The following is an 11,869-nucleotide window of genomic DNA, read 5'->3' on the forward strand; positions in this document are numbered from 1 at the left end:
TCATCTTCATATGTCATGTCATTTTTTTTTCAAATTTGAGTGTTGAGGTTTTGCATTCTACTATTCCAACTCACACTTGACTATGATAGGACGGTCATTTTGGAGAGTTGTATGTTGTATGTTGGTTTTTTTCAATTTTTCCGACACATTGAGATTTTTCATTCTGCTGCTCCGGCTCATGCTAAACTATGATAGGACGGTCATTTGACTGCGCTTCAGGCTGATTAAAACATTTTTTTGTTGCTGTAATTTTTGGACATTTTGAGATTTTGCACATTTTCAACACTAATACTTTGAATGGAATCATTGGAAGAACGAAGTGAGATGAAGTCTTCAGGGACTGTTCCACTTGGCGTGCCAGGTTACCATACGGAGACCAATATTATTTTCTGATTTCTTTTTGTTATTGTTATCATTGTTATGATAGCAGCTAAAGACAAATCATCTGGCCAACAATAGGGCTCGACCACACTTTTCCACGGCGGGGAAAGACATTGAGTCCACCCTGGCATTGCCATGCGACTAGTACTCTTGGAAAAACACAACCACACACACACACACAAACACAAAAGAGGCAGCGTTAACAAGGTTCCCTGTGTCAGACCTTTCCTTTCATAGAACAATGACTTGGCCTTGATGAAAGAGAACGCGGTTTATGTGCCCGCATCTGCAGCTGTCTCTCTGTTTTCATGATGCTCAGATTTATGATCGTGGGCTCGCAAATGTCAATGGCGGCGGGGGAGGAGGGGAAGGACGCAGGAAAAGGACATTGTTCCCATTGATTGTTGACGCCAATCGATAAACAAGCAATTTCCTCCGTGCGACAGTCTGCCACAGCTCTCTGATTTGCCTCGCTAGGGGCTTGTGTTCGGATTTGTGCAGCAGGTGGGTGGGAGGGAAGGTCGGGTCGTTGCCCTGAAAGTGCAGATGCGTGCGGACCCGTCCAGGAGTCGGCCTCGCCGCCACAGCAATGGTTTTCGGAACAATGGTTCAAAGCGGCTGTGAGGAGGAGCCGCCAGCCAATCAGAAAGGCCAGGCCTACAGCTGAGCCCCCGTCCCGTACACACTCGACAGAATAAATGGAGTGTGGAACGCGATTGTGACGAGAATGGAGGCGAACTGAAGCTGATATGGTTGATGATAAGTAAAGGATGAGGATCAGGCAGCTCAAGGGTGGAAACAAAAGAAAGAAAAAAAAACTGGTGAGGTTTGTCCTGTCAGAGGGTTTTTGTCTCGTCATTTCCTGTTTTATTTTGAAGACCCGATTAACCTTCCTCTTATTTCAGATCAAATTCCCCTCCTCATGTGCCACCTGTGCGTCTGACTTAATTACCCATCGTTTCCACCTGTGCCTTGTTACTTTGTGCGTTTAAATAGCCTGGAGCTCCCTTGTCTTGCCCCAGTGTGTCGTTGCCTGTCACGTCTTGCGCCCTGAACTTACGCACAGCTGCAGGCCTTTAAAGCTGCCAAAGTAAGATGATTGTTCCTCGAAATGGAGCGATTTTATTTTGTTTTGTTATTACTTGTAGTGACTTATTGTGAATTTATGTTCTTGTTTCTTTGCCCCTCTTTCTGTTTGTTGCCACTTTGTTTTCCTCCATGTGAGTGCCTTTGATTTTGATTTTTTTTTTTTACTTTTATCCTCTGCGTCTGAGTCGTGCCTCAAGTCCCAGCCTGACATTCAGGTGTTGCCTCCAGAGGGCATGGAGGAATGACTGCGCTGCGAGTTCCACCTTAGAATTTCGCTGCCAAGTCGATTTGACAAGTGCTGTTAATAAAAACGTTGAGTTCAATGCAAATTTGCTTTATGCTAGAATTGGTTAAATTGAATTTTATAAAAATGTCCATTTATGTATGTTGTCCCTCTTTATTAAATCTAATCATTTTTGTTTAGAAATTTTCCAAAAACACTGCATGGTCAGAGGTGAAGATCTAAGTGCGGCGACGTTGACTCCCACAACTGGCGGCGCCTCCTCCTGTTTTGAAAGCCTTTTTTGGACTCGGTGGAAGAAGGACCCCTGGGTAAAACAAAACAAGAAAAAATTGACTTCTCACCACAACAGGTGTGTCCCAGATGTGAGGTGAGGTTTTTGCTACTTGAAGTACTGAGAGAGAGAGAGACTCTCTTCTCACGTCACCGGAAAGCGCCCAAAAAGGTCCTTGGTGTCCCTTTTGAAATAATTATTACATCGCGGGCACGCTTACCTTGTTTGTGGAGAGGCACCCTACCTAGCCAGATATTGTGGTGCCCCCTGCTGACCGGTAGTGGCAATGCAGCAGCCACTGTGTGAAATGAGCGTGCTTAACTGCCTTGGCTGGGACTCACCTCCGCAACATGTGGTCATGGTTGAGGACAATAATAATGGTTAAAAAAAAAAAAAAATGTCAAAGGCGATTCAATCATAAGTTGAAAACAGGCTGTTCTCATTTGTCAATTAGGCCAGCCCTCCTTTACACACACACACACAGACAGACACACACACACACACACACACACACGCTCGGAGTCATAGCCAGGGTTTTCCGCTCTCGACGCCGGCCGCAGTTGATCCCTTGACCTCCCCCTACAGGCAGTAATCTGTGATCCAGTACAACTGCACTCTGGGTAACTCTGGGTTGCCATAACCACTCCCACCACATCATCGGTCCCCATGCAAACGCAGCGAACCGAAAGAGCACATGCGGAACATCGGCGACCGGCGGGCCCTGACACCCACGATCACATCTTTCAGTCCCGACCGCGACACACAGCTTCCGTCCGCTCGCGCTGGTTTCATTCTGAAGCCCAGCAGCTTGACGGTTTCTTTTGTTTTTTTCATTGTTTCTGCCCCACGACTGCTGTTTCTCTGTTCTGTTTTCCAGACAGTCTGTGAGCTACAATGGGTCAAACAAATGATTTGTCTTTTTGGTATGCAGGCATACAGTAGGTGTGGACTTTCCTGTCAGCTGGCTGCAACTCCCTAAAAAAAAAAAAAAAAAAAAAAAAAGTTTCAAGGGCACCGGGGGAAGCGCCAGTCTTGTAAGCAGAATATCTGCTTTCTGCAGGGTGTTTTCCAGAAAGGATGCTCGTGTTTTGTCTCGGCTCCAACAACAGCGCTGTGAGAGCGTGTTGGTGTGCTGGTGACGTGATGCTGCTATCGTTGCCTTTGGCGAAACGTCACAAAAAAGTACAGATAACTGGCATAAATGTTCTTAAATATTTGGTCATTTTTGGTCGCCATTAACATGGCCAAAGCGCAGTACAATCACACTTTTGATCTTGTAGGCTTGGTTGATGCTATGAAAAACCGGTACTGAAAGTCCCGTCTGATACAAAACTGATTTCGGCTACAGTCCGTGTCCCCCAACTGCCGATGGATTCCCCGCAAGATGAGAAAAAGGCCGTCCTTGACGTCTGCTTTCCAGAAAGTGTTTGTGAAAATACAGCGTTCTGGAAATCAGCCCTTGTGACATCACAATGAGCACTGATACGTCACTAACAGGTTATGGTGTTTGTTTCCACAGTTTGGGACGTCACACTTGCCCAAAATTAAAAAAATAAATAAATAAATAAAAGAATTATGATTCGGAAATTTGTTAATAACGTCACTGACTAAAGCAGGGACTAAAGTGAGAACGCTCAGACTTCTCAGAACCTCAACAAACCTGTCTTGGAAACCTCTGAGTGGAGGAGGAGAGCAGACGGACACCTGTTCCTTTTGGTATGTCAGCATCAGCATTCTTCCACCACTCCCTGTGTGTGTGTGTGTGTGTGTGTGTGTGTGTGTGTGTGTGTGTGTGTGTGTGTGTGTGTGTGTGTGTGTGTGTGAGAGAGAGACACAGAGAGAGAGGCGTTTCAGAACGATAGCGGACTTCCCGCACATAAGCCAGTTGTTTCTGCAGCAATCTGATTGGTTTGAAGGGCCGAGTAGTGTTGAGTCACATTCCCACTTGATAAAACAATTTTATTTTTTTTATTTTTTTCTGGGTTTGGAAAACATTCATTCTACCGGCTTGATTCTGGTTACTCTTTTTTTTTTGTGTGTGTATTTTTGTGTCCACTGTGATTCACTTGTGTTGCTGTGCCACAATTTGTCCTTCGAGAAGAATGGAAATCCTTAATCTTAACCGCCAGGGCTCCTCTTCTTCATTTGTACAAATGACACATCGTTAACTTCTATGACTGGTTTATCATAGTTTTCTATGTTGTAACTTCGTTGTTGCTTTGGATTGATTCAATAGCACTGTTTTTTTTTTTGTTTGTTTGTGTTATGTCAGTGTTCCCACCTGGAGCAGCGTCTTTGTCTCCCTCCACCTGTCAGAGTGTTGCTGTCTTTTGTTTTTGTCGCCACGTGCCGTCCCATGTGACTTACCACCTCCTTGTTTGTGTTTGTCCTGCCATGTCGGTGACTCACCTGATTCCCATCTTGAACAATCACACTGACTATTTAAGCCCAGCCGGAGCAATCCTGCTTCGGCTGATCGTTGGCTGATGATTCCTGAGTTGTGCCCTGACACCTTGAGTGTATTTACTTTATGTTTAATGCTATTTCTTATGGTCTTAGTCAGTGGTTATTTTAGGGAACCTTTTGAAACAATTAGAAAACAATTATTATCGTTACTTTTTATTTAGTCATGAATAATTGTTGATGAGAAATCCATTGAATTTCTTGGTACTGAAACCAATATCACTCTGCTTAAACGTAGACCAGACCAATAATACAAACCGAATCAGAAGTCAAGGGGGAGGTGATTTAATGCTCACAATATGTAGTCCTGAAAAATCTATAAGCGATCCCATTGTTGGGAAATGTTGACCACTAACTTTTTTTTTTTTCTTTTGTTTTTTTGTAATCCTCCTCATCTGGTTCGAATGATGAGGCACCCAAAACACACTTCCCACCGACTCCTCTTTAACGGCCTTCCCACCTCCTGCTCCGAGTCAACCGCCAGATGTTGAGGAGCAACCTTTCAAACATTCCAACTACTTGTCTGACTAAGTGCCTTCCAAAACATGCGCACGTACGCTGCAGGTCATGCGCATAGGAGGAAGTTCAAAGCTGTGCCAGAGGGGGAGAAGGTGGCCAAGAAAAACATGGCTTCGCTCACCAAGAGGTTTCTCAGAGGCTTCTGACCCCCCCCCAAAAAACAGCTCCACTTCCATTGGTTTTATTCACTACATGTTGGTTGTTGGTTGGCTCATTTGTTTGACAAAAAAAATGTTTCCCCTGTTTTTTTTTTTATTCTACTTTCACTAGCAGATATCCCGTGTAAGCAACAATCTATCTATTTTTATCCTAATAGAATTGTGATTGATCACACTCAGTATTCAAAAGTGCAGTATAAGAAGAACCCATAACATACAATTGTGATGTTTTAGTACAATGTTTTTTCTAACAAAGAGTAAAAAATGTGTTTAATCACTAAGTGAAGAAGTGCAGCAGGTGTTTTCTCAGCACACAAAGCCGCTCAAGGCTGTTCTATTCAAGTACCTACCGTATATTTTTGTTCTGCCAAAAATGTCAAAAAATAATCTAAAAAAAATACATTCATTCATTCATTCATTCATTTTCCATACCCGCTTAGTCCCGAGCTCGGGGTCACGGGGGTCTGCTGGAGCCTATCCCAGCTGTCATAGGGCGAAGGCAGGGGACACCCTGGACAAGTTGCCAGTTCATCGCAGGGCTAAAAAAAAATACATAATAAAATAAAAATCACTGCCTTGCATCTTCTTGAGCATTTAGGGATTATTTTTGTGTGTTTAAAAATTGATGTGGGAACAACGTCATTTATTGCCGAGACGTCATGACCTTCAGGGGTCACGGAGTTGGCATTGTGGGAGATGTAACTTGCAGGCAATGTACATTTTAACGTAGCATAGACTCGTTTTAGAGCTATAGTGAACCTACATACATGGTCTGAGGTGTAGAAAGGTTTTATCTGCGATTATCTGATGGTTCACTCACTAATGCGCAGCAATATTCCGTCCTCCAAAATGAATCACTCCGCTACAGTAGCTTAGGGAGTGGAGACGCTCGGTTACAGACACTTGTGCACGGCAGGAAGTGTGAGGTCACTGGAGGGTTTTGGTTTTCAGGCTTCATCCTCACACCCACACAGTCAAAACATGCAGAAAATTCCACGGCTGCTCGCCTCTCAGCGGCGTGGCACACATGAAAGGAGAGCGACTCGACACCTCCTGTCATCTACTGACCTTCCAGGTGATTTTCCAGATTTCTTTTTTTGAAAAGGAGAAAAAAAAAAGCCTTTGAAAATAGAGCTGCTCACTCAGCTCAGGATATTGGTAAGAAAGTACACTCCAAGCAAATGAACATCAGCATTTTTATCACACTTGTGTGACCAATAGCGCACATTTTGTATTCCATCGCGTGCCTGTAATTTTGAAAGATCAGTGGGACTGATGGAAGGGACATCTTCCATCACGCCGCTGTGTTCACGCTCGCGCTTTCATCTGCTTTCTTTTGGCATCGCGTGCTGTTTTTAAGACATCTGTCCTGCAGTCTGCAATATACCCGCCTCCTCTTGGTGTTTCCCCCAATATTACTTTATGCAGAGGGTGTGTGTGTGTGTGTGTGTTCCTGAACAGATTCATTGTTCTACTGCCACCTGCTGATCCTTCACCATCAATGCACCTTGTGCTCGATTTTATGCAGAGTACCGAAATGCAGGGACACATTACTCCAACCCCCTGACTCAACGCAGGAAGTTAGTTGATCTTTTTTTATATATATGTATTTTTTAATAATTGCGCAACACAGTACAAAAAAAAAAAACTATCACCAGGGGGTTGCATACATCAAAACATTTTTACGGTTTGTGCGATAGAAATAATTGTAGAAGGCAGATAGATTCAGGTACTTGATAGCTTTTACGTTAGTATTATTTTCAAATAGTTTTAATATACGGTTGGACATCCAGCCATAATTATTTGCATGTGACGTATGCTTGGATGCTTGGATTGGAAAGAAAGTAGTAAGAAAAAAAAATCTAATTTGGGGATTGGCGGAAACAATTAAAACAAATGAAGATTTGAAATTGAACTAGCAGAAAAGAATACTTTTAAGTGTAATTCGCTTTTTTTTTTTACCCTACATATCAAGGGCGTATTTTCAGGTCTTTTGCAGTTAGTATGAACTCGAGCGCCCCCCTGTGTACAGATTGTGCAGTGACAGATCATGACGGCATGGGCGGATATTCAACATCTTGATACCTGTTCATTTTTGTCAATATACATTTGTTCATTTTCGTGGATGGGCAAGGTGTTGTCGAAAAAAATATCCCTTAAAGTCACTAACTGGGTTATATAAGGAAAAAGTAAATCAATACATGAGTACTGCATGTGTATCTTGAAGTATGCTTTAATTTAATTAACGGAGGTAGAGTTGACAGCTGATGACCTGCTTGCAAATGCAGATGAATCAGTCTGTGTCGCACGTTGGGACATGGGATGTCATCCTATACACGGAGTTGGTATTACAGCAGTGAAAGCAAACAGCAATTCTGCTACAAGTAAAAAAAAAAAAAAAAAGAAAAATCTCCGGTCACAGAGCAAACAAAAAACAAACGAAGGTCTACATTGACAGAAATGACAAAAATGACAGCAAATTACCACAGCTATTGGGACACTAAGGATTTCCAAGGGAGTCGCCGCTGTGTTCAGCGTTTTATGACCATGCAACTAGCATTTTCTTAACAGCCATTGATGGCACAGATTTCTTAATGCATTTGTCAATCCATGAAAGTATCACCCAAACATTTCAAAAGAACAAAAGGAAAAAAGAAAACAGCCCGACCTCGAACAGCAGCACAGCTGCTCCAATGCCAACCTCCAGCAGACCCTTTTATCGAGAGGTCTTTACCGTCGTTGGGTGCATAAGCATCCCTCCAGGTGCAACCAGTAAGCAACCGCTGCCAAAAGGCAATGAGGGAACAAGAGGCGACTGCTAGCTTAGCAGCTGCTGCCGAAGACAGAACAAGGCCGCATTCTCACATTCTGAAGAACAAAAAAAAAAAAAGGGCACTGAAGGATTGTCTTGGCAGGCGACCGACCCGTCACTTACTTGCTTACCTACTACCTTACCTACTTACTGTTGTTCAACGTCCATGTGCATAGCGGGCCCCCAAAGGGTGGCCAATATCGCCCTCGGCACCAATTGAGAGCCTCGAGCAGAAGCTTGCCGGCTGAGCTAGCACTTCGAAATGTGATGCGCCTCAAAAGAGGGGACTAACGTGAATTAACTAATCCCCTCGCAAAGTCTATGTCTGCTAAGATACAGTGATGCAAATCATGAACTATAGGGTTTCCATCAGAACGACACCATGTCTTCACCAATCCAGTATTCATTTTTGTCACCCAAAATTGTAGTTATGCAGCTGCGATAAAATGCTTTGAAGGGGGTGGTTTAAGTTGAAGAAAAGTGACAGCGATTCAACTGTGGACATGCTACAGAGTGAGTTTATGGTAGAATCAAAAGCTTGCCATCATTCACAAAGCAACAAATCAATAAGATATGGATGATTTCTGACATACAGGTAGAAACTACAAACAAAAACACCAGAACACACCAGGGTCGCATACAGCTTGTAACAGTTACAGTTCACTGCAAGGGTTTCCATATAACGTACTCTTTACCCAACACGGTCATCACCGAGACCTGAAAGAGGATGGGGTGGGGGGGTGGGGGGGCACAGTTTAGTGACAGCTTTCTCTTATCATTTGTTGGGTTAAGGAAAAACAGAAAACGTTCCTTGAAAATGTTCCCTCTTCAATTCAGTGGCACCATCATTGGGAACCTACAAAACTGCGTCGTTTCCACCGTAAGATGATTTCTCAGGATTTTCCTCGACTTTCAATGTGGAGAATGGGCCCCCCCTGTCACTGTTGGAGCGCAGCCAGATAGCTTGGTGCAGCATGACTAACTGATCTGTTCAACAGCTGCATTCATTTTAAAAAACTTTCTGTGAAGACTTTAAACAATCTGAAATGTACGTGTAAAATTAATTTGTAACATTTGTTATTACTGTCATGATAATCATCATACCCACCGTAATAGCTTCGTCGTTGTCAAGCTTTACTTGGATTTGCTCTCCGACATCATCGACAACTTTGAGGTCGGCTTTCGTGTCACCGCTGTCATCCATTAGGGTCAGGAAATTATCTGGATCCCGGTCAATTATCTGGATAGGATACCACGGAGACAAGCAAAAGTGCAACGGTACATAAATGAGAAACATTTTTTGAAGGGATGAACTTGAACAAATGAGGGGTTCCAAACCTGAGCAGGCAATAACGAAACAGTTGTAGCTCCGTCACGTCTTTTACATTTTTAATTTTAAAGCAGGAGTCGCGAGCCAGATGTGGCTCTTTTGATGACGGCATCTGGCTCACAGAAAAATCTGAGCCGACACAAGTAATGAATAATCCCGCTGATTTTCAAGTAAGAGATTACAAAAAAATCCAAGTGTTAAAAATAATCTTCCCAAAAAATTCTTGTGCATTTTATAGGCTACAATATTTTTTTTTTTAACCGCAAATGTTCAGGGTTGCGCTGCTGGAGCCCATCACATATGTGCTTCAGTATATGGGAGGGTTCGACGCCTCCATTATTGGATTAAATGCGGTAGCCTACACAAGTCATTGTGAGGTGAGGCAGAACTTCCTGCTGTTTAATCAGAAAGTTAGCAAGCTGATTTCTCTCACTCACACACACACACGCACGCACATTGATAATAAGGACGCAATTAAAGCAGAAGTGCCAGGGTGCTCAAGTTTAGCGCATGCAGCGGCATTTCTGGACACTGCGCGCACACGGTGGTGTCGTAATTCGCTCTCGTACTTAAATTCTCTGCTCAGCAATAAAACAACATTTTGATGCCAGGACGGTCGCCCCCACGCACCGCAGGCAAAGACACAGTGGAAAAGATGAGAGAAGAGGCGCGGAGGTTAGACGTAGAAAACGGCCACAGTGCTTCCTTCAGACTCCAGTTTGGCGAACTCTCTGTATTTAGTTGTATTAAGAGTTGCTCATTAAAAATAGTGAATATTGTATGGCTCTCACGGAAATAATTTTTAAAAATATTTGACCGTTCCCGACCCCTGGCTTGAAGTGTCAAATTCTGAACAGCGACTTTTGTTGGTGCCTGTGCTGGACAATACGGCGCACGTATCCATGAGCAAGCTGCCGTTTTTGTCATTGGAACAAGCCAGGATTTGTTGCCTTCCTCTTAAACAGTCGCTGCTTGAAAAGGCCACCATTAGCCAGGGCGTGGCCTGAGCCAGTTCAGAACCTGTTCGCCCACTTCATAATTCTGCTGGAGAGGTTGCGCTTTGACGCCAGAATCAGTCAGAGACTAAATCCAATTTTGGGGAAAAGCATTGTTGGCATTCTGTCTCGGCAATGACACACTCAGCACAACAGGTTTAAAAAATAAAAATAAAAATAAAAAAATCCAAAAGAATCGCCTCACCTGATAGTCTTTCTTTGATACAACTGGGACCTCCATGTTATGGGTGGACGGGCATATGTCTTCATACTTTTTATTGGTAATGATGTCATATCCAACCAAGTGCACCTATGAGAAAAGAGAGACATTACGCTCGCCCTCGGGCACTAAGGGGTTTCTTGTGGGAACACAAAACGAGACTAAATTGCAAATGTGCCTTTAGCGCTGCATTCCAATGGCCGCAAACGACAAGCTTTACCTTAGCGTGTCCGTGCTTGCCAGTCTTGGAGGTCGACATCTCACTTATCTTGCAGGGATGTCCTTTAATCATGACCATGCCACCCTTCCGCAGTGCAGAGCACTGCATTGGGAACGTGGCTGAGGCCCCGGCAGTACCTTTGCTAAAATCGATGTCCATATGTTCCTGTTGATTTAAATAGACCAAATCAACAAGGAAAGCAAGCGCATGACTCGGAGACAGAAAAAAAAAAGAGAATGAAATAAAATAAAAAAATAAAAAAAGTGAATGACCAGAAGCAATTTTGAAATGACGCTACAATGAAAAATACGACAAAAGAAATTTGAACTGTGATTCATACACCAACTTGTGCCGTAGTAAGAAAGAAAAAGTATACATAACCATGATTTCATTAATACCATTGTTTGTTTGATTTTTATCTACTTACCAAATATTGACTTAAGGGTAAATATCGAGACATTAGATCAGGCATGGCCAAACTACGGCTCGCGGCGTATCTCTGTCCGGCCCGCGTGAAGGCAGTCATAACCCCTCCCACACACACCTCCTAAACTTTGGCGGCACGTAACTTTGCCGACACGTTAGCGACAGCGATAGCGTGCTTCCGCCCCCCCGCTCAACGAAAAACAAAAAATAAATGAATTTAAAAAAAAGCCGGAACGTTAGCGCAATTTCCACCCCGTCAACGAAAGAAATACCAGGACGTTAGCGCTTCCAACCAGCAATCCCCCCCCCCCCCTCCCCCCCGTCAACAAAACTGTCGTGTGGGGGGCGGGGGGGCCGCGCCGAATGTACAGCGGCGTCGTATCAGATGACGTCACTTCTGCGCTCAAACTAATCCTGCGGCCTCTGCCCCAGCCTCCAAACTCGATTTAAAATACCTGGCGTGCGACTCGGACTCCACAGAAGCCGCTCAAGTCAAGCAAGGCAACAGGGGCCAGGAAGCGCACCTACGTTACGTGGCACGTGTGTCATGTGAGAATTCGGCACGTTCGCTTCGTCAAAACCGGGTAGAATTCAAATATATGAACGCGTTCAAACCAGAGAGCAAGGAAGAAGCCAACTTCATCTGTATTAACAAGCGGCCAGTGATAACTGTCGCGCTTTCAGGCGAAGAAAAATGCGCGACACGCGGTGACAATCAGCAGAAGTGATAATGGAAGCCAG

The 11,869-nt window shown here is 43.9% G+C and overlaps 1 protein-coding gene and 1 long non-coding RNA gene across 3 annotated transcripts; one reads left to right on the forward strand and one right to left on the reverse strand.

Annotated features, from left to right (window-relative positions):
- The first annotated feature begins 1,979 nt into the window (after positions 1-1,979).
- On the forward strand, positions 1,980-5,120 carry LOC142883020 (uncharacterized). 2 transcript variants are annotated; one of them, XR_012925981.1, is made up of 2 exons: positions 1,980-2,081; positions 4,861-5,120. It is a non-coding gene; the product is annotated as an uncharacterized LOC142883020 (long non-coding RNA). The 2 variants fall into 2 exon arrangements; XR_012925980.1 differs by having other exon boundaries at positions 1,980-2,063.
- A 2,220-nt stretch (positions 5,121-7,340) lies between these two features.
- Positions 7,341-10,881, reverse strand: LOC142883043 (eukaryotic translation initiation factor 5A-1-like). The gene is made up of 4 exons (XM_076017617.1): positions 10,703-10,881; positions 10,468-10,572; positions 9,046-9,177; positions 7,341-8,654 (listed from the first exon to the last, which is right to left on the reverse strand). Exons 1-4 carry the CDS (start codon positions 10,859-10,861, stop codon positions 8,598-8,600), a joined length of 453 nt encoding a protein of 150 aa, XP_075873732.1. The 5' UTR covers positions 10,862-10,881; the 3' UTR covers positions 7,341-8,597.
- Between the last annotated feature and the right edge of the window lie 988 nt (positions 10,882-11,869).

This window comes from Nelusetta ayraudi, unplaced genomic scaffold (genome assembly GCF_046127955.1).
Source record: "Nelusetta ayraudi isolate G7.1 ecotype Tasmania unplaced genomic scaffold, CSIRO-AGI_Nayr_v1 ptg000007l, whole genome shotgun sequence".
In the NCBI taxonomy this organism is placed as follows: Eukaryota; Metazoa; Chordata; class Actinopteri; order Tetraodontiformes; family Monacanthidae; genus Nelusetta; species Nelusetta ayraudi.